At 52.7% G+C, this 22,602-nt stretch overlaps 1 protein-coding gene across 2 annotated transcripts in view; it reads right to left on the bottom strand.

The window, feature by feature from the left end:
* Positions 1-22,602, bottom strand: part of HMCN2 (hemicentin 2) — a 177,860-nt gene that overhangs the window by 118,420 nt on the left and 36,838 nt on the right. For both annotated transcript variants that reach the window (XM_010810510.4, XM_010810511.4), the window contains exons 7-15: positions 21,911-22,031; positions 19,214-19,477; positions 15,955-16,099; positions 15,303-15,424; positions 13,109-13,381; positions 12,096-12,237; positions 11,534-11,661; positions 10,345-10,458; positions 7,591-7,740 (exon numbers count right to left, since the gene is read on the bottom strand). In XM_010810510.4, coding sequence (XP_010808812.1) covers positions 7,591-7,740; positions 10,345-10,458; positions 11,534-11,661; positions 12,096-12,237; positions 13,109-13,381; positions 15,303-15,424; positions 15,955-16,099; positions 19,214-19,477; positions 21,911-22,031 — 1,459 coding nt within the window. The remainder of the gene's footprint in view (positions 1-7,590; positions 7,741-10,344; positions 10,459-11,533; positions 11,662-12,095; positions 12,238-13,108; positions 13,382-15,302; positions 15,425-15,954; positions 16,100-19,213; positions 19,478-21,910; positions 22,032-22,602) is intronic.

Below are 22,602 nucleotides of genomic sequence, written 5' to 3'. Positions count from 1 at the left end.
CCATCCAACCATCTCATCGTCTGTTGCCCCTTCTCCTCCTGCCCTCAGTCTTGATCTTCCCAGCATCAAGGTCTTTACCAGTGAGGTGGCTCTTCACATCAGTGGCCAAAGTATTGGCACTTCAGCATCAGTCCTTCCAGTGAATATTCAGGGTTGATTTCCTTTAAGATTGACTGATTTGATGTCCTGGCTGTCCAAGGGGCTCCCAAGAGTCCTCCAGCACCACAATTTGAAAGCCCATTTTACAGATGGGGAAACTGAGGGTCAGAGGGATTAAGACACTTGCCTCAGGTGCAGTTCAAAGTCAATGGTAGGGCTGGGATCAGAGCCCAGATCCGGCTGCTGCTAAGATCCAGGCTCTCAGCTACTGCACCCCTGTGTCTCATTGGTACTCAGGAGCAACTTGGCACCTCTGTACTCTTCTCTCAGAGGTACAGTCAGCTAAATTCCAGAATCAGATCTGCCCCTAAAACTGCAACTCTGTCTCCTATGCAGCCTTCCGCCTGCTCATCACTGGAGCCTCCAAATAAGGTGGGACCCCAGAACCCTGCACACCAGACCAGGGGCCCTCCAGTCCCTTTACTGTGAAGATGGGAAACTGAGATGCAAAGCTGAGCCCACGTGGGGCCCACGCTGGTCCTGCAGCATCTGGAGGTGGGGCGGGCTGCCAGCCCCGTGCCCTTCCTAGGGTCCCATCCACGAGACTCAGCCACCTCTGCTTTCAGGCTCCAAGCCCCCTCCTCAGACTCTCAGGTGCCCCCCTGCAGGGACGGACCATGACCTAGTTCCGCAGCCCCCAGGTTTTCCCAGGAATGGCCCTGTTTGCCTCGACCTTGAGAGGTTTCCAGGGCAGGAGCTGTGAGTGCCCTGAGACAGCCAGACACACAGCAGCCGCCACGCTCTCTAAGCTCATCATCTGACAGCTGCAGTGTGTTTGCAAGGAGGCAGCTCTGTATGGAGAACCAGAAGCACTCAGGAAGAGAAAACTGCCCCATGAAGGGTGCCAGCCACCAGCCTGGGAGGGGGCAGGACAGGAGGCCCCCTGTCCTGTGCGGCCAAAGCTGAGACTTATCAACACTGATGAGCTATTCCCTCCACCCCCAGGGATTCTCCAAGGAAGTGACATTGACAGAGGTGATGACTTCTTCTTACTTGGCCCCCCGGGCAAGGGCCACCAGCCTAAAGGCCTGAAGCCTGGGCAGGGCCCCTCCCCACCCCCGCTTCACGGCCTCTGCCCTGGACACCCGTGAATGAGCCCCTTCACCACTCTGGACCTCAGATCCCCCTCCAGAAAGACATAACTGTATTCTCCCCAGTTCTAGTGCCTTAAAGTTCTAGGGTTCTTTATCATCATCTGGAGACCCTGCAACCCCCCAGTCTCCTCCACCATCCTCCCAGTTCCCATGGCCCAGAGCCCTGGGTCAGAGCTTGTGGGGATGTGCCAGCTTGGGAAACGGAGCTCTAATCAGTCTTGACTCAGCCTGGCCAGAAGGAGGGCGGGGGACCCAGGCCCAAAGACTCGGTCGATGGGCAGGGTGACCACGGGAGAGGCTGGCCTCAGGCCCTTCCCTGCTTATAGAGGGATTCCAGGGTCTCTTGGAAGGAGACAGGGCTGGGGATGGCTGCCACAGCCCCCACCTGGGAAGACCCCTTTCCCCACAGAAAGACCCTGTGGTGGAGCCTGGAGCCTCAGCTACACTGGCCAGAAGTGCAGGATGACTCTCTTCCCTAAAAAAAAAAAATCTTAAACTGTATTTTATGACTGTTTATAAAGACAAGCACAATCCAGGCTGGGTTCATTTTCATCTACTTATTACTCTTCATTTTTTTTTTTTTTTCTCCTGATGGCAAAAGAAATGAAAATCAGAGCTCTGTCCAGCAGCCCTAAAAGGGTCATGGGCTCTGGGCCCTTGCCTGATGGAGAGGCAGCCCGGATGCTGGCCCCAGAGCCCAGCTGTGTTTCTCTCCTGCTCCCCTTGGCTGGCCGGAGGGGCTTTGCTTTCATAGACGCACACCCGCCGCCCCTGCTCACCCACCCAGCAACCAGAGGCTTCCAAGTCAGGGATGAGAAGCAGAGATGAAAATGAGCCGATGGAAAGAGGGCTGAGTGGGGACTTCCCTGGTGGTCTGGTGGTTATGAATCTGCCTCGCAATGCAGGGGCCACAGCTTCAGTCCCTGGTTGGGGAACTGAGATCCCACACGCCGTGGGCCAACAAACCCCAAGCACCACGACTACTGAGCCCACACGCCGCAACTAGAGAAGCCCGCACACCCTAGCGAAGATCCTGCGTGCCACGCCTGAGATCCGATGCGGCCAGATAAATAAGAGTTCTAAAAATAAAGAAAGAAGGCTGAGTGAACATCCATTTCAAGAGAAACCAGCAGGACGAAGGGAACTTGGGTCAGAGCAGTTTTAAAATAGTAGAAAGAGCACTGAGCTCTGGTGGGGACGGGGGCTGGGGGGACTGGGGGCACTGGGGATAGTCATGGAGCCTGGTCACCAGCCACGTGACAATCACTCCGTTTCACTCTGCCACACAAGGCCCTTGTCACCTGGCCCGGACCCCTGTACACTGAATATTTATTTCAATCAAGTCCTGAGTGAAGCACATTCTCATTAAATCTCTCAAGGGCCTTGTGAATAAGCCTCTGTCATCAGCAGCCCCATTTTACAGATGAGGAAGGCAAGGCCCAGGAAGGTAACAAGCAGCAGGCCCTGGACCTTGATCCGGGACTCCTGTCTGACAAATGCCAGGCCCAGAGGAGAGAGACCCTAGAAGGCTGGACCACAGTGTGGGCACTCCCTGGCAGGTCAGGGGAAGACTGCCCTCCTTTCTGTACCCTTTCTCTCCCCACAGCCACCGATACCTCCAGGAAGCCAGTTCCCAGCTGAACAGCAGGAAGTGGGCACAGTGCCCCCATTCTCAGCCCTGCAAGGCTCTGGCAGCCTAGCCAGGAAGGCTGCACCGCAGCTGCCACCCAGATGGGCAGGAAATTCAATTTCCCACCACCGCTGCCAGGCCAGCTCTCCCCAGACACACAGGTGTTGGGCCACAGTCCACCCCGTCCCTGACCTCAAGGCCAGAGGCCACAGTGGCCCCGTGCCCCAGATGCCTGCCTCTGGGGTGCCCTCCACCTTGCCCCTCTGACATGGGGAAACGGCCTCCAGACCACCGGCTGCCAGGTGAAGGAACAGGATAAGGTAGGCGGGTCAGCCTGGGCCCCAAAGTAATAAGGCTTTGCTGAAAAGGCATCAGACATGGAACAAAGGAGGAACGCTTGTCACAACGCCCAGGGCAGCCGTCCCTGGAGCGCCTTCTCTGCCTACCCAGAACCCACCGACTAACCACAGTGACAGTGACATCTGTCAGAGCCTTTCTTGTCCAAAGCGTTTCCTATCTCTCACTCACACAACAGCCACAGACATTTTGTAGGTGGGCAGCTCCAGGCTCAGAGTGGAGAAGCAATGTCCAAGCTCACCCTGCTGGGAGCATCAGGACCAAGTCCAGGGACTGAAAACCCTGACCCTGGGTTCAGATTCTACCACTCCCCAGGTGTGTGATCCTGGACCAGTCACTTAACCTCTCTGTGCCTCGTTTCCCCCATCTATGAAAGGATAAAGTGGAACCCACTGCAAAGGGCTGTTATGAGGATGACAGGTTAGTACATGAAACGTGCTTAGAGCTGGCCTTGCTACAGGGCAGATTTCATGGAAGACTTATTATATTTTTATCATCAGGCCCTATGGCTTTCCACATCCACCCCACCCCACCCAAGAGCCCAGCCACACAGACAGGGAAAGTCTGAGCACATCATTCTCCTTAGAAACCTCTCACCACCTCCTCAGGACAAAGCCCAGACGCCACCGGGCTCCCTAGCCGAAGGCCGGGAGTGACCCACAGCTGGGCAGCTGGCCGCCTCGGCCTCACCCCTCCCCACCCTCAAGCCTCGCTCTCTGCCTGGCTTCTCTTGCCTGGGTGAGAGCTGCACATACTGTTCTCTTTGCCTGGAACACTGTCCCCGCAACTTGTCAATTCAGTTCAGTTCAGTCGCTCAGTCGTGTCCAACTCTTTGTGACCCCATGAACCACAGCATGCCAGGCCTCCTTGTCCATCACCAACTCCCGGAGTTTACCCAAATTCATGTCCATTGAGTTGGTAATGCCATCCAATCATCTTATCCTCTGTCGTTCCCTTCTCCGCCTGCCCTCAATCTTTCCCAGCATCAAGGTCTTTTCCAATGAGTCAGCTCTTCGCATCAAGTGGCCAAAGTACTGGAGTTTCAGCTTCAGCATCAGTCCTTCCAATGAACACCCAGGACTGATCTCCTTTAGGATGGACTGGTTGGATCTCCTTGCAGTCCAAAGGACTCTCAAGAGTCTTTCCCAACCAACACCACAGTTCAAAAGCATCAATTCTTCAGCACTCAGTTTTCTTTATAGTCCAACTCTCACATCCATATGTGACTACTGGAAAAACCATAGCCTTGACTAGATGGACCTTTGTTGGCAAAGTAATGTCTCTGCTTTTTAATATGCTGTCTAGGTTGGTCATAACTTTCCTTCCAAGAAGTAAGCATCTTAATTTCATGGCTGCAGTGACTATCTGCAGTGATTTTGGAGCCCCCCCCAAAATAAAGTCAGCCACTGTTTCCACTGTTTCCCCATCTATTTGCCATGAAGTGATGGGACCAGATGCCATGATCTTAGTTTTCTGAATATTCAGCTTTAAGCCAACTTTTTCACTCTCCTCTTTCACTTTCATCAAGAGGCTCTTTAGTTCCTCTTCACTTTCCGCCATAAGGGTGGTATCATCTACATATCTGAAGTTATTGATATTTCTCCCGGCAATCTTGATTCCAGCTTGTGCTTCTTCCAGCCCAGCGTTTCTCATGATGTACTCTGCATATAAGTTAAATAAGCAGGGTGACAATATACAGCCTTGACGTACTCCTTTTCCTATTTGGAACCAGTCTGTTGTTCCATGTCCAGTTCTAACTGTTGCTTCCTGACCTGCATACAGGTTTCTCAACAGACAGGTCAGGTGGTCTGGTATTCCCATTTCTTTTAGAATTTTCCACCGTTCATTGTGATCCACACACTCAAAGGCTTTGGCATAGTCAATAAAGCAGAAATAGATGTTTTTATGGAACTCTCTTGCTTTTTTGATGATCCAGTGGATGTTGGCAATTTGATCTCTGGTTCCTCTGCCTTTTCTAAATCCAACTTGAACATCTGAAAGTTCACGGATCACATATTGGTGAAGCCTGGCTTGGAGAATTTTGAGCATTACTTTACTAGTGTGTGAGATGAGTGCAATTGTGTGATAGTTTGAGCATTCTTTGGCATTGCCTTTCTTTGGGATTGGAATGAAAACCGACCTTTTCCAGTCCTGTGGCCACAGCTGAGTTTTCCAAATGTGCTGGCATATTGAGTACAGCACTTTCGCAGCATCATCGGATTTGAAATAGCTCCACTGGAATTCCATCACCTCCACTAGCTTTGTTCGTAGTGATGCATCCTAAGGCCCACTTGACTTCACATTCCAGGATGTCTGGCTCTAGGTGAGTGATCACACCATCGTGATTATCAGGGTGGTGAAGTTCTTTTTTGTACAGACCTTTTTTTGCAACTTGTCACCTGACTGTTTCTGGGTTCAGCTTAGACATCATCTCCTCCAAGAAGCCTTCCAGCCCTCCAGTGCTGGCTCAGCCCCTCCTTGGGCATGGGCCCCGCGGATGCCACTCCAATCACTCAGTACACTGAGCATTCCAAGTGTCTGTTTACTGTCTGTCTTCTTGGCACCAAGGGCTGATGCGGTTGTATTCCCAACCCAGGGTCTGGGGCACAGGGCCTGGCCACCTGGTGACCCTGTGTTGGAGGATGGCAACGATGGAACAGATGAATGAACACTGAAGGCACCCCCAAGCGTGGGAGGATCCCCAAGCCTGATGGCACCGTCTTCCCCAGGGCCAGACCCTCCTGATCAAACGTCCCTGGGGAGCCCCCTGGCCATCCCACCCGGCCCATTCAAGCCTATTCCCCATTCTCTGCACTTCCCCCGAACTCTCAGCACCTGTCTTTCCCGTCATGGCCACAGCCGACCCTCAGAGCCCCATCTGCTCTGGCTCGGCACGCCAAGGAGTTGTGCCCACAACTTCCGAGCAATTCCCAGTGCCCGGGATCCAGGCCTGGAACCAAGACCTCATGGCAATCACAGCCAAGGCCATGTTCCAGCCGCAGAAGAATCCAGACTCCTCATCTGTAAAAGGGGAATAATCACTTCTCCATTTATTAAACACCCATGACGGGCCAAACCCAGTGCTAAACGTTGTGTGTCTGATTTTACTGAACCTCACAGCCACTCAACAAAGGAGGCAGTGTGGTCAGCTCCGCTTTGTTGTCACGTAGTCGCCAAGTCGTATCTGACTCTTTTGTGACTGCAGGGACTATGGCCCACAAGGCTCCTCTGTGCACGGGATTTCCCAGGCAAGAATACTGGAGTGGGTTATCATTTCCTTCTCCAGGCGATCTTCCCGACCCAGGGATCAAACCCACTTCTCCTGTATTGCCAACAGATTCTTTACGGACGAGCCACCAGGGAAGCCCTCGGCTCCATTTTACAGATGGGGAAACTGAGGGTCAATGACTTGACCAAAGCGTATAGATGGTCAGTGATGGAGACAAAACTGGAACTCAGGTCTCAGGGATGACAATGCCCAAGCTGGAGCCAAGCTATTTCCATGGTGGGCAATGTCCCCTGCCTCCTGGGACTCTCACACTTGAGGGGTCTCTCCCACCTACCAATACCAGGGTTGGTCCACGTGACCTATAGGATATACGATGGTATGTCACTTCCAAGACTGTGACTGGCTATAAAGACTTACTTCCCTGGTGGCTCAGAGACTTCCCTGGTGGCTCAAATGGTAAAGCGTCTGCCTACAATGTGGGAGACCCAGGTTCCATCCCTGGGGTCGGGAAGATCCCCTGGAGAAGGGAATGACAACCCACTCCAGTACCCTTGCTTGGAAAATCCCATGGACAGAGGAGCCTGATAGGCTATAGTCCATGGGGTCGCAAAGAGTCAGACACGACTGAGCAACCAAACTAAACTTTTCCATCTTGGATTCTCTCTCTCTATCCCTCTCAACTCACTTTCTCTACGAAAACCCATGTCACGAGAAACCTTCCAGGGAAGACCATAAGGGTAAGGAACAGAGGCTTCCTGACAAAAGCCTCATACATGAACTTAAGGTGGATCCTCCAGTCCCAGTCAAGCCTTCAGGTGACCACATCCCCGACCAACATAATAAGTGCCTTCCTGTGAGAGACCCTGAGTCAGAACCAGAATCCTAACCCTCCAGGACTGTGCATCGATAGATGCTCACTGTTTTAAGCCAGAGTCTCAGGGCGATTTGTTACGTAGCAAGTGGGAGCACATACACCATCTCCCTCTAAAATCCCTGTCCCTCGTGCTCTGGATCCAAATGATGCAAACTCCCCACTGGCAGGCTACAGGGTAGCATTCTCTCCTCCCTGCCCAGAAGTAGGGCAGGTGGCAGGGCACAGGTGGGGACAGGTGTACACTCACGTCCAACCTCCAGCCGGATTTCTGCAGAGGCATCGCCCAACTCATTGACAGCTCGGCAGGTATAGACGCCAGCATCCCTCTCACGAACCACCGGGATCCGCAGCATCCCAGAAATGGAGTCCTCAGGGGCCAGAATCATCTCAAGATCCCCTGGACCAAAGATGAGAAAACATCAGGCAGGTACCCGTGGTTGCCACAGGAGGCCCGGGGATCAGGCTACCTTCCTGACCCTGGGTTCCTGCAACTCCACAAGGCTGGGACCTCAGAGGGGTGTGGGTGAGGTAAAGACCCCCCCACCCTGCAATCAGGACCCCTATTGTTTAATGGGTGCAGATTTTCAGTTTTGCTAAATGAAAAGAGTCCAGGAGATGGGTGGCGGTGATGGTTGTACAGCAATGTGAATGTACCTAAAAACGGTTAAGATAGTAATGGATATGTTATGCATGATTTACCACAATTTAAAATTTTTTCTTTTAAGTCAGCACCCCTGAGTCCAGTTCCCTGAGTCCCTCTGTTGGCCAAGAGTGAGTCTCAGCTTGCCCCCTTGCGTGTGACAGGTTCATTACCCAAGAACGCCTCACTTGGGTCTCCCTCCTGGGTCCCTGTCCTCTGCTCAGGGGCAGACTGAGGCTTGGGTCAGCTCTGGGAGAAGCCCCCCACCATCCCCCCTGCAGTTCTGCCTCTCTGATGTTTCATTCTCATTTCTCTTACTGTTCCCTGACTCCCACCCCTCCAGGCTCCTAAGGCCTGAGGGATCACCCTGATTTTGAACCTTTTTTACAACTTAATTTTTTTGTTTTTAAAATCGTGGTAAATATACATAACACAAGATTTTACCGTTTTAAGCACTGAGTGCCCAATCCAGCGGGATCAGGTACATCCCCATGATCCATCCACAAAACTTTTTCATCTTCTCAAATGGAAGCCCTACTTATTAAACACTAATTCTCCACTTCTCCCTCCCCAAGCCCCTGGCATCCATCTTTCTCCTCTCTGTCTCTAAATTTGCACATACTAGGCATTTCCTATAAGAGATCCCACTCAATCAAGTGGAATCATATAATATTTGTCCTTCTGTGTCTGGCTTATTTCACTTAGTATCATGTTTTCAAGGTTCATCTATGTTGTATCAAAATTGCATTCCTTTTTTCTAAATTAAGGAAATTTTTTATCTTTTCTTTTAAGTTTTTACTACTTAATTACTCCATATTAGAGCAAATATCTCTGAAAATGTCACAGATAAAAGATTTTTTTCTTCATTTGGCCAGTTAGAAGTAGGGGGAAATTTCTACACAATAGCTGCTATGGGCCTGATTTTTTTTTCCCAATTTTTTTTCTTTGTCATGGGAGTCAAATCAAAAATTTTAATTGTGGTAAAAAAGAAAGTCATAAAATTTATTATCTTAATCATTTTCAAGCACACAGTTCAATGGTAACTGCATTCACACTGTCGTATAACTTGACTGTCATGCCTTCTTAAGGCTGAGTAACATTCCAAGGGGTGGTGTGTGTGCTGTGCTCAGTCATGTCCGACTCTTTGCGACCCCATGGACTGTAGCCCGCCAGTCTCCTCTGTCCATGGGATTTTCCAGGCAAGAATACTGCACTGGGTGGCCATTGCCTTATCCAGAGAGGATTTTGCTGACCCAGGGATCAAACCGGCATCTCTGGCATCTCCTGCATTGGCAGGCAGATTCTTGACCACTAGTGCCACCTGGGAAGCCATTCCGCTGGGAGATCCCCCTTTAAAAAGGTGGCTCCTGGGCTGGGCTGGTAGAGCTCCCAGCAACGACAGGCAGTGACCACGCCCGGAGGAAGGAGTCCCGAGGCCTCTGCCACCACTAGCTGGTGACCACGGACAAAATGCTCAAACTCTGAGCTAACACTGCCTGTCAGTGTCAAGGTGAGGCTCTGCTGAGATCACAGGCAGGTGCTGCCAAGGCTGGAGTGCGTCTGGGTGGAAGGGGGCTGTGCTTGAGAAGGAGCCCAGGGTTCTGCCCTGGAAAGTCCAAAGCAGGACCCCTGGAACCCAGGTCCACTGATGTGGGAGCAAGAGCGGCTCCTGTCGATCAAACTCCAGCTCGGGGTCCAATACACAGAAAACCCTCTACACTCACTAACTCAGAAAAGCCTCACAACAGAACGCTCAGCACGATTGCCAGCTCTCTGATAATCACAGCATCTTCATCACCACTATTAAGGACACTGAGCCCAGGCCGTGGGCCAGGCTTGTTCTAAACAATTTGCACATATGGACTCATTTAATCCTCACACAACCAACCTATCTCAGAGACTGTGGTCCAGTGGCCAGGACCTCGAGCTCCCAGTGCAGAGGGCTCGGGTTCGATCCGTGGTCAGGGAGCTGGATCCCACCTGCCACAACTAAAGAGCCTATGTGTAGCAACTAAGACCCAAGGCAGCCAAATAAACAAGAGCAATGTTAGGGAAAAAACAAGCTGTCTTTGATTTCCCAGCTAAGGAAGCAGGCTCACAGATGTCAAGCCACTTGTCTGAGGCCACTCACTGGGCCAGAATTCAAACCTGGGTCTATTCTAAATCCTGCTCCTGATCACAGAGCCAATCTGTATCAGTTATATGTGGATACTGGGCTAGGGGTGACGGGCGCTGCTTGAAACAGCCCATTCTCCCCAGACACCCCATTCCAAGTGCCCTCATGACTGTCCTGGAAAGCTGATCCTTCAGGCCCCCCCGCAGGCCCCTTCTGCAGGCCTTCTCCCCACCCAATGCATGTACCTCGATACCAGATGACCCGGGGCGGGGGCACCCCGGTCGCCTCGCACTCCAGCACCGCCTCCTCCCCTTTGGCAGCCAGCACCACGCCGTTCACAGCCGACACGGATGGTGGGTCTGTGTGGGGAGCAGATGGGGAATTGGGGACCAACCCATACCCTAGAGCAACAGCGTCGGTTTCCCCAGCTGGGGGAGGGGTGGAGGGGCCAGGGTGGGGCTGAGCACCTGCCTCCTCCCCACCCCCCACCAACCGGGACAGTCACCCCCAGAAAGACTCAGCCTTGGCCAGTTTCTAAAAAGCCAGTTACTCCCAGGACTAAACTCCCTTCTTGTCCTCTTTTTTTTTTTTTTTTACTTTTTATTTTGAAGTAATTTCACAAAGGAAAGTTGCAAGAATAATACAAAGGTTTTTCATGTACCTTTCACTCATATCATCAGATGTTAACATTTTTGCCATATTCGTTTCCTTTTATCATGATGGAATTCTCTCTGTATTCTTTTTTTTTTTTCTAAATGGCTGAGAATAAGTTCCAAATATGATATCCCTTTACCTCTAAATACTTTAATGTATATTTCCTTTTTCTTATATATAATTTTTAAAAATAATTTTTATTGAAGTATAGTTGATTTACAGCATTATGGTAGTTTCTGCTTGCGGCAAAGTGAGTCAGATATATATACACTTTTTTTTATTGTCCTCTTTGAACCTGGTGTAAAAGGTGAAATCTTACAAGGTTCTAAAATGCACCACAGGGGCTGGCTGCCACTCCCTGGCCCCTGACTCCAGCCAGCCTCCTGCTGCTTGCAGCCCCTTGGGGACCCCAAGGGCCATTCCTACCTCGAGGCTTTGGCCCCACCCTGTCTCTCTCCCTGAAACACTGTTCCCACTCCCGTCTGGGGCAAGGGTTTGATCCTGTGTGTACGTGTCCTTCTCTGCCCAGCCACACGTCGCTCCATCACACCACCCTGCTCTGTGCTCATCCCACACCTTCACCATCTGAAAGTACCTTATTCATCTGCTTGCATTTTGCTTCCCCATTAGAATATAACCTCTACCTGGACGGGGACCCTGTATCCCAGTGTCTGCCACACAGTAGATACTCTTAAGTATCTGTGGACGAGAGGGAGAAAGGGAGGTGGCGGGGAGGCAGGACTGGGGACCCTCTTCTGCAGATACCCTTGACCCACGTACCTGTATAGTAGAGGGTGACCGTCTCTTCATCTCTGCCAATCTCATTAGCAGCCTGGCAGCTGTAACTCCCAGCATCCTCTGGGGCCACCCCCTGAATGATCAGGGTTCCCTGGGCATCCACGCGGACTCTGGAGTCGTGCCACAAAACGTGTTCAACAGGAAGGGGCCAGTTAGGTTGGGTCACATGGGGTTGCCCAAGTCATTATTAAAAGCAGATTAATTAACAACATCACCAGTGACAGCATTTTACACTGACTGCTTGATCTGTGCCAGGCTGTGGGTTCATCACTTTTTATGTTCCTTTTTCATTCATCGGGCTCAGAAAGGTAAGGTGAACTGCCCAGGGGCACACAGCCTGAATGGCAGAGGCAGAATGCAAGCACAGGTCTGCCAGATTCTGTGGCTGGAACACCTGACTCCAGACCCACATGAGGCATCGCTGTTTCCCAAATGATCTTGCTCCTGAGTCTCAAATCATCAGGAAGAAGGCAGGGCAAATGCCACGCCCCCATTTGCTACAATTAAGAAGACTGAGGCCCAGAGAGGCCCCTGAGGCCCTCACCTGCTGTCCTCCTGCAGGGCGCGACCCTCGCGGCTCCAGGAGATGTGGGGTGCAGGGTATCCAGAGGCCGAGCAGCGGACCCTCACCTCCATGCCCTGGGAAAAGCGCTGTGACCTGGTGTGGATGCTGACCTGCGGGGCCTCTGGAGTTCAAGGAGTGGATAGGTGGGGAGGAGCTTGTCAGAGCAGCCATGTTGTCCCAGGTACCCAGCCCTGGGCCCCCTGCTCCTCCCTGAGGCCACAGACAGCAGAGACACAGGAAGGAAGGGCCCCGAAGGACCTGCATCCTTGGGAGCAGCTTCTCAGGGAACCGGGGTTGACCAGGCAGCCCCCAGGCACATCCCCAGGCCACATGGAGACCTGAATTCCCAATAGCCCCTGGTGGGAGCCTTGAGCTCCTTGAATTTCTTCTCTGAGCTGAACCCCTCCTATACCAGCAGCCTCGATATAGCCTCAGAATCTTTCTCAACACACTCTAAGCGGCCAATCCAGAGTCACTGGCGCGAGTGAAATTTGTTCCAACACACTCACTTTTACACTTGGGGGAGATAGTTCCCTAGAGAAGCAGGATCCGTCTAAATCCTGTGAACCTAAATCCCAGGTGAGTACCTGATCCAGGCACTAACCCTCTGAACATGTTTCCTCTCACTGCCTTCTCCACCTCCAGCTGGTGGGTGCTACCCAAACCCTGCTGAGCACGTCTGATCTCTGGGCTTCCAGAAGTTTCCAGTGTCCCATCTCTGTCCTGCATATCGAGAGGGCTGGACAATGGATGTGCTCAATGGCCCGGAAAGAGGACAGGACACAGTGAAATTGGTTTGGCCAACTAGATATGAGGATGAACTTCCCAACAGTGCTGAACCACTACACTTAGGCTGGGAGGCTACAGAATCCTCTTACTCTGGAGGTTGAGAAAACTCTGGAAGGGCTGATGCTGCCTGCCAGAGCTGATGTCTGAGCAGAGGGATGGACAGATGGGCTCCTGGAGAAATGCCAGGTAGTGAGCAGCCTCACCTCGCACCAGGAGCCAGACGGATGCCCTCGTGACTCCATTGGAGTTGCTGGCCATGCACTGGTACCGCCCGCCGTCACTGGGGGTGGTGTTCCTGACCTCCAGGGATAAGTCGGCCAGCTGGGTGACTCTGCCCGTCGAGGCCGAGAGGACTCGCCAGTCCCGGACCCAGGTCAGGTTGTAGGGGGCCTCACTCAGGACCAGGCAGGACAGGATGGCGGTCTCTCCAGGGGACACGGTCACATTGGGGACAGGGACCAGCTGCGGCGGGGGGCCTGCAGGAACAGGAGCACAGGAGGCACTGAGGTGTTGGCATGGGGAGGGAGTCATCCTACAGACCCTGGTGGCATCCAGACCCCAGAGTCCACTGTCTCCCCCAGCAGAGCAGCTCACCAGCATCTGCTCACCATGCCCGGACGATGCCACTGCACGACCATCTCACACCCGCCCGGGGGCTGTGTGTGTGTGTGCATGTATGCGCACCTGATTTCCATACAACAGCAAACAGCAAAATTTAGCAAGAGTTAGCCCATTCTTCGGGGCTTTCCCAGTGGCTCAGTGGTAAAGAATCTGCCTGCCAACGCAGAAGACGCGGGTTCAATCCCTGGGTCGGGAAGATCCCCTAGAGAAGGAAATGGCAACCCACTCCAGTATTCTTGCCCGGAAAATCCCATGGACAGAGGAGCCTGGCAGGCTCCAATCCATGGGGTTTCAGAGTCAGACACGATGTAATGACTAAAATAAACAAACAACCCATACTTCATACCCTTTGAGGCAATAATTCCACGAGCGTCCATGCTCAGTCACTAAATTATGTCCGGCTTTTTTGTGACCTCATGGACTGTAGCCCGCCAGGCTCCTCTGTCCATGGGATTTCCCAGGCAAGAATACTGGAGTGGGTTGCCATTTTCTTCTCCAAGGGATCTTCCCGACCCATAGATTGAACCAGTTTATCCTGCATTGGCAGACAGATTCTTTACCGCTGAGCCACCTGGGAAGCCCCAATAATTCCGCACTGGTGGATAAAGTCTTGGAAATCACCCTCAACTGGAAAAGAGTAACAAGTACAGAGCTATTCTCTGTATAAACAGCAGCCAAATATGGACTAAGTAAGCCCACTGCCCCCAAAGAAGAAAGAGCTTAGAAACCCGCACTCTCAATAAGAAAAAACCATTAAGAAGTGACGGCTCAGAGACCACCTGATCAGGGACGGTCTGCAGGACCTATAGGAAAAAAGCTGGATCCACATGCCAATGACCATGATATCCAATAGGGAAATTTGACTCCAGACACCAAATCAGGTTGTTGTAAGTATGTAGGATATTATCCTATTTTTCTTAAAATGCACACATGGATAAAGATCCAAAAAGAAGTAAAGCAAAATGCTGTCAAAGTCATCTCTGGAGTGGAGGGGTCACAGGTCAGTTCCATCTTTTCTGTTGGCTTATATTTTCCAGTCTTCTTACAGGGAGCATGAGTGATTTTGAGTGGGTTTAGGAATGCAGAGTGACTGATTCCTCTATGTTCATCAGGCCCCTTTTCTTCAAGGCAGCTTTGTTGCTGTTTAGTTGCTAAGTCGTGTCTGACTCTTTTGCGACCCCATGGACTGTAGCCCACCAGGCTCCTCTGTCCATGGGATTTTTCCAGGCAAGAATACTGGAGTGGGTTGCCATTTCCTCCTCCAGGGGTTCTTCCCAACCCAGGGATTGAACCTATGTCTCCTGCATTGGCAGGTGGATTTTTTTACCACTGAGCCACTGGGAAAGCCCATCAAGGCAGCTTAGGTTCATTATTTTTAAAATAAAGCTAATTTCATTGTAAGAGGATCTGTGGCTTTTCCAACCTTCCTGAGTTCAATGTTGCCATGGTGGCAGGACCTGGAGGCATTAAGGGTTGGGGACAAGGTGGATGGTGGCCCTTGTAAGGGCCTGGGGGCTGATCAAGAAGTCAAGGGTGGGATTAAGGCTGGGGACTGGGAGGCAGAGCCTGAGCAGGGGTTCTCAACCTTCCTGCAACCGCAGGCCATTCGTGGGGCAGACAGTCCAAACCGGAGGCCAGCACGCAGATGCAGTGTGGGCGTCGGGCTCCGGATGACGGACGGCCCCTAGCAGCGGGCTGGCACACTCACCCACAGATGGGGAGAGCCTGGGAGGGAATCCTACAGGGGAGAGTCAGGACGGGCCCAAGGGGACAGACCTGTGACGACGATCTGAGTCTTTGCTCGTCCGGTCCCCGCCCGGCTGACTGCCGTGCACTCATACGTGCCTTCTTCGGCCTTGGAGGCCCGTGGAATCTCCCAGCTGCTGTTCCCTGACTCCCTGCAAACACAGGACAGCTGGAGACACACAACTGCACTGCCCCCACCAGGGTCCCCCGGCCTCATCCAGGCTTCCGGATGGGGGCTTGGCCCCCTGAATCTTGCCCAGAAAGAGGCCCCCAAACCTCTCAGAGACTGGTAAGAAGAGACAGGCAGCTAAGGACATGCAAATCCCAACGATATCCTGTGTGACTCTGAAAAAGGCCCTTCCCCTCTCTGAGCCCCGGGCTTCCAACCATAGGAGGGAAGGTCTCAGAGGGTCCTTCCTGCGCTGACCAGCACAGAACCAGGCCTTCGCGGGTTGAGTTTTCAGAATCTGAGGAAGGCCTATGGCTCCTCCAAGGAGTGATGGCCCAGCAGTGGTGAGAGCCTCAGGGACCTGCTCTCCCCCAACCCTGGCCAAGCTGGGAGGCGCCCAGCAGGATGACCAAGGTCTCAGGTGTGCCACCCACCACCCCTTAGGTCCCTCCAGGGCATCAGGCCCCCAGGAGCCCTGGGACTGGGGACAGTGGGCAGCCCTGAGCCACTCACCGAAAGCGCCTCTCCTCACCCAGCCTGGCTCCGTCCCGCCACAGCTGTAGCCGGAAGGGGAGGGCGCTGTGCACAGAGCAGGAGACCTGCAGGGGCTGGTGTAGGTAGCCATGGATCCTGGGGGGCATGCTGACCAGGGGGGCACCTGTGGGCAAGGACCAGCACTAGAAATTCTTCCCTGCCCTCCCCCCATCAGCCTGCCCTCGACACACCTAGCAACAAGAGACCCACAAGGATATCCCACAAGGATATCCCACAAGGATATCCCACAAGGATAACTCAGGGGCCAGAAGTCAGGGCTTCAGTCTCTGACTTCACCATCCGGTGGCCACCGAGAACAGGGGGCATCACCTCCCTAAGCCTCAGTAAAATGGGTTAATGGCATTAGTGACCTCATCGAGTTGTGGTGAGCTGCTGGTGAGAGGTGGTGAGTGGGAAGCCCTTGGCACACGCACGTGGCAGGGCCAGCTCCTTCCATGAAGCCTCGTGGGGGTTTTATGGCTTGTGCCTCTAATGTGTCAATTGTGTGGGAGACAGAGAAGTCAAACCAGCCCTCAAATCTGATGAAATGCTCCCCAGATAGGACTCTCCAGGGGCCTGGGGAGGGCTGTGCATCTCTCGCCGCTCCTGCAAGGTCAGTTTTACTCACAATCTGTGGGCGGGAATCCTTAAAAAAAAAAAAAAAATCAGCCTAGTTGGAGCATGGCTGTGAATACAGAGTTCACACGCATTTTCGAGATAAAATAAGAGATTTCCATGTAATCTCACAGCTTCGGATGAGCCTCTGGGGACCCCCATCAGAGACGCCACTGCCTCCTCCCGCCTGACCCTGGCCTTGGGGTGGCACATAGTCTTTCCTTTGCTCTTGGAGTCACTTCAGGGGAAACGTCTGAGAACAGACCCGCAGTGTCAGTCTCGGGCCGTCTGTGCCTCGCTGGGTGATCGCAGGCTTGTGGAGAACCCTTGCACTGCCCTCTCCCTCATCCACCCCAGAGATGCTCCGAGGGTGAGACAATGGGCCAGACCTCCTCCGAGCACAGCGCTGGGGGTGGGAGGGCGGTGGTGACATCATGTTACGGGCTCCCTGCCATGTCCCAGGGGAGAGGGGTGTCGGACCATCCAGCCACGTCCTCAGCTGTGCGCGCGGCAGCCACGGCTCACCCCCACACACTGGAAGCCTCTGGCTCCCTCTTCCTTGAGCTGAAAGAAGCCCAGGGACTCCTGGGCCCCACCACCCCACATGTCTCCAAACCCAGTGTCTTGCTCCCAAACTCCCAGCCTTCCAGACCTGGGAGGTGGGGGGGGAGGGGCCAGCAAACCAACCCTCCCCCCTGCCAAACCACACCCTTCCCGTACTCCACCCCTATCCTTTAATCTAGAGCTGACATGGAGACCAAAAGCCAGAACTTAACTCCCCAGCTCTGGGAGCCATCTGAGAAAAGAGAGAGAGATAGAGGCTGCTTTAGTCCCCCTGCTGAGATTCCTGCCTGAAAATGCCTCCTGAAAGCTGCAAAGGCCAAGGCAGGAGGAGCCCCGGGGACCACAGCCAGGGAGTGGAGGCCAGGAGACTGAAGGAAGGGGTCCCAAGCCCCTAGCCCTGTGATGCCCTGCCCCATTCAGGTCTTCAAAGTCCCCCACCTCACCACGGGCATCTCAGCACCCTCTCTGCATCCCTAAGTGAAGTGGCCAGGGGAGTCTGAAACCCCGAGCATCATTGATGTGGGGTGTCAGTGTCATCCACCTCTGAGCTCCTCCTGGGTCACTACCAGCAGAGCAGGAAGCGGGCAGGAGGAGGGAAGCAAGCCCAGTAAGGAGGCTGGTACCCAGTGAACTCAGACCCCACTCCCCAGGACCAGAGGCAGATCTGGAAAGCCAAAGATGCCGCCCTGCCCTCTGGGAGCCTCCAGCCTGGATGCTGAGACCTCTGGGACACATGGGAAACCCGCAAAAGCCACACACGTGGGAAACACCACCACACAACCAAAAGCGGGAAACAGCACAACACAGCCAAAGGCGGGGGCACAAGGTGACGTGCGCCTACAGTGACATCGCAGTGCCAGCAGCCACGTGGAGGGGCACGGTTCACGGTTCCTACATACTGGGTATAACCTCTGAGCATCTGAGAGCCGTCCTGCTATGTACATTAGCTTATGCAGCCCTCCGAGCAACCCTGTGAAGTCAGTGGTCTGTTTCCCGGCAATAAAATGGAGACATATCTCAGAACTGGGTGTAAGAACACAGGGAGGTCAGCTCAGTGCTCTGTGATGACCTGGGGGTGGGGGTGGGGTGGGGTGGGAAGGAGGCTCTAGAGGGAGGGGATACACGCATACATATAGCTGATTCCTGTTGTTGGACAGCAGAAACTAACACTGCATTGTGAAGCAATTAAACTTCAATTTTAAAAAATGAAAAAAAAAGATGTTAATACAGGAGAAGGTAAATGAAGAAATTTATTACTATTATGGTAACCTTGGGCTTCTCTGGTGGCTCAGACAGTCAAGAATCTGCCTGCAATGCAGGAGACCAAGGTTGAATCCCTGGGCTGGAAAGAACCCCTGGAGAAGGGAATGGGAACCCACTCTGGTATTCTTGACTGGAGAATTCCATGGACAGAGGAGCCTGGTGGGCTACAGTCCATGGGGTCCCAAAGAGTTGGATACAACTGAGTGACTAACACTTCACACTTTACTTCTTCAAGATCATTTCAAAATAAAAGGTTTGAAAAGATAGATTTTTCAAGGAGTATGCAAGAGATTATAAAAAGAAACCCTTTAGACCAGGAGGGGGAATAAAAAGGAACTGATATAAGCATTTAATGAACAAATGCATGGCAAGTGCTTGGCCCAGGATTGTCCCATGAGACGTGCTCAGAATGGTGATTAGGTTAGTGTTACCATCATTATGATAATGATAGTAACTATGATTATGCAAGGGCATACTTATATTCACTAACCTGCCCACTGTTGTGTCTACAGTTTCTAGAACCATGACTGATACAAAATGAATGTTGAATGCACAGGTGGATGGATGGATGGATAGATGCATGGATGGATTTATGGATGCATAGATGACTTTGCAGTAAACCCTAGAGCTGAAAACTGCATCTGAAGCATCTCAGTATTCAGCATAATGTATTGCAGAGCCTGCAGTTTAATGAATAAACATTTCCTAATCTAATTGAATCAGGAAAGCCTTTCAGGGAGAAATGAGCCTCCAAGGGAGCCAGGGAGCTGGGGGGCGGTAGGAGTCAATTACTCACCTGGAATCACCCCACGGTAGGAAACTCCGGAGACACGGAGGAGAGGGTTTCCTTCATGGTCCTTGCCCTTCACCTTGAGGTAGAAACGCTCCTGGGGGCTGTGGAAGGGCGGCCCACCCCACAGCTGGTGGGTTGATCCGTTGGAGAGGGGCTGCGTGGGCAGAGTCAGGAGGGACCGCCCTGAGCTGTGTGAGAGCTCCACTGAGTCCAGGAGGCCCGGTACCCGCAGGCCCGTGGAGTTGATCACCAGGGAGATGGGTACGCCTACAGAGGAAAGGGCAGGGAAGGAGGTGCTGGCATCTGTGCTGGGCTCCACGAGGCTCCCCAAGCAGGGGCCCCACCCCAGAGCCATGGTTAGGGACCCAGCCTCTTGGTCCACCTTCACCCATTCCCTCACCTTCTCTTCTCTGGGCCAAGGAATGCTGGGTGGGGTGAGGAGAGAAGGGGGGTTGCTACTGTCCGTGGTCCTGAAACACCACTCTCCTCCAACCCATGGCTTCCCATGATTGTGTCACCTCTGCTGTGCAGACTGGGCGCTCACGGAGCAGAACTGAGAAAGGGCGCCCTCCTACCCCCCATTGACTCTGGTGTTGGCTGTCAGCTGACAGGCTCTGGGACAGGCCGAGGTGAGATGCAGACCCCAGTTTGGGAATGCTGACTCCTGGTGGGCTTTCCTGTGGTTTCCCTTCCCATCTCATTGGAAATGTACTTTCCACACTATCTCAGGAAAGCCAGAACTGGACTTGGGTTTCACAGTCTTTTAAGTTGATTTGGAAACTGTTAGGTCTCTCCCTTTTCAGATAGCTATTCTTTTTTTTTTTTTTTTCTCTCTCTCTCTCTGATCATAAACTGGGAACCAGAAGATGTGGTAGACGTGATCCATGAAATGCCTTCCATCTTTTGGGAAAAAAAAATCAAACAGTCTAGAAAGGGCATGTATAAATCTAGAAGTCCAGATTTCTTTGAAAAATCAAGTGTGTCAGTGCTGGGCTTCCTTCCCATGTTGCAACAACCAGCCAAAGGCATGTAGCAGCTGCTCCCATGGCCCAGGCCCCCACTGTTCAGTTCGCTGCAGCCTCCCCCACTCCCTGGTGCCCTGGGGTCAAGTGCCAATCATTATTTATCATTTGCGATTGCCCTGCTGTTTTTCTCACTTTAAAAAAATGTCTTGGATGGAGCCACATCTTTATCAAAAGCAGAAACCAAAGAAGGTCACATATGGCCTCCGTCACCCTCTCCACTGGGGACTGTCCCTGAGGACCACTCTGCTTTCAAACTCTCCCCCACCACCCCCATAGCACTTCACTTAGGATTTCTCATCTTTCTTGGCTTTAGAATAGGAGTTAAGTTTCTCTGCCTCCCTCCCACCTCCCTGCTATTGGCAAAGACAAACACAGAATGAATAAGCAACCCACTTTTCATTTTGAAGATATCACTGCGGGTCCTGGCAGGGAAACCCATAAGGGCTGACAAGAACGAAAAACTGAGGGCATACAGACTCAAAAGAAAGCTCTAAGGACCCAGCATGCACCATTTTGGGGGCACTATTCAGTGGTCCAGAGTTATCTTGACCTTGCCTTGTTCTTATTCAGTCCCTGGGTCCCACTCTTTAAGACCCCATGGACTGCAGTATGCCAGGCTTCCCTGTCCTTCACTGTCTCCCAGAGTTTGCTCAAACTCGTGTCTGTTGAGTCAGTGATGCCATCCACCCATCTCATCTTCTGTCACCCCCTCCTCCTCTTGCTCTCAATCTTTCCCAGCACCAGAGTCTTTTCCAATGAGTTGGTTCTTCACATTAGGTGGGCAAAGTATTGGAGCTTCAGCATCAGTCCTTCCAATGAATATTCAGGGTTGATTTCCTTTAGGATTGACTGGTTTGGCCTCCTTGTATCCAAGGGACTCTCAAGAGTCTTCTCCAGCATCACAATTTGAGAAAATAAATTCTTTGGTGATCAGCCTTTTTTATGGCCCAAATCGCACTTCCATACATGACTACTGAGAAAACCATATTTTTGACTATATGGACCTTTGTCAGCAAAGTTATGTCTCTGCTTTTTAACATGCTGTGGCCTAGTCCCTCCCATCTCTTTGTTCAGCTGATCCCAGTAAAACCCTCCAAATGGCCCCATGGCAAGAGACCATATTTCTGAGCCCTGATACTAGGAAAGATTGAAGGCAGGAGGAGAAGGCGGCGACAGAGGATGAGATGATTGGATGGCATCACTGACTCAATGGACATGAGTTTGAGAAAACTCCAGGACATAATGGGGGACAGGGAAGCCTGATGTGCTGTAGTTCATGGGGTTGCAAAGAGTTGGACACGACTTAGCCCCTGCACAACAACAGCCTGATGTTCACTGGAAGAAGTGGGGCTCTAGACAGACAAATCTTGACAAAGAGAAAGGGAAAGGAGGGTTAGGGGAACAGCCTGAGCTTGTGGAGGCCTTGAAGGACAGGAAGGAAGTTCTAAAAGTAAACGGTCCCAGGGTCACCCTGGCTGGAACCCAAAGAGAAGGTGCTAGCCCTGGGTACAGTTCACTGTGATGTGAGAGAGAGGCTGGACCAACTCCTGCAAGCCTGCTCCATAGTCATAGGCTTATGGCTGCCCCCTGGAACTGCACCCTCCAACTTCCTAAAGGTAAGCCCCACCCCTGCAGAAGGTGGCCTTGTGTCGCCCCAGGGCCCAGAGCATCGTACCTTGTAGGGGCCACTCGATAGTGTGGTTGAGGTCCAGGGAGGGCTGAGTGGAGAAGCCAGCTCGGAAGTCAATGTTGCTGATGCCCGTGATCCTGACCGAATGGCGGCCGCTGCTGTAGATCTAGCCCGGGCCCAGGCTCACATCACCAGGGTGTCTGACCCCAGCCCCCCAGCTCCAGGTGGCAGGTGGCCGACCTGACCCGGCCTGGAGTCAGCAACTGGAATTCTCCCGCCTTTGCAGACTTGTGGGTAACTCACCCACTCCCTGGGGACCCAGCATGATGCTCCCCCCATGGAAGAGGAAGAGTCCGGCCATGGCACTGCCTGAGCTGGACTCTCTAAGCAGCCCTGTCGTTCCCGCTCCCCACCCCCAACACCCACAGGTCCCCCAACCCCTGCCTTGCCTTCCCTATTGGCATGAGAGCTCTCGGCCCAAAGATGCTCCAAACCTGAAGAACAGCAGTGCCCGCGGTGCCCAGCACTGTGCCTGGCACCCAGTTGCTGTTGGTTTAGTCGCTCAGTCATGTTTGACTTTTTGCAACCCCATGGACTGTAGCCCACTGGGCTCCTCTGTCCATAGCATTTCCCAGACAAGAATAGTGGAGTGGGTTGCCATTTCCTTCTCCAGGGGATCTTCCCCACCCAGGGGCTGAACCTGCATCTTCCAAGTCTCCTGCTTGGCAGGCAGGTTC

This window comes from Bos taurus, chromosome 11 (genome assembly GCF_002263795.3).
Source record: "Bos taurus isolate L1 Dominette 01449 registration number 42190680 breed Hereford chromosome 11, ARS-UCD2.0, whole genome shotgun sequence".
Lineage (NCBI taxonomy): Eukaryota > Metazoa > Chordata > Mammalia > Artiodactyla > Bovidae > Bos > Bos taurus.
This window is presented reverse-complemented; position numbering and strand designations above follow the sequence as displayed.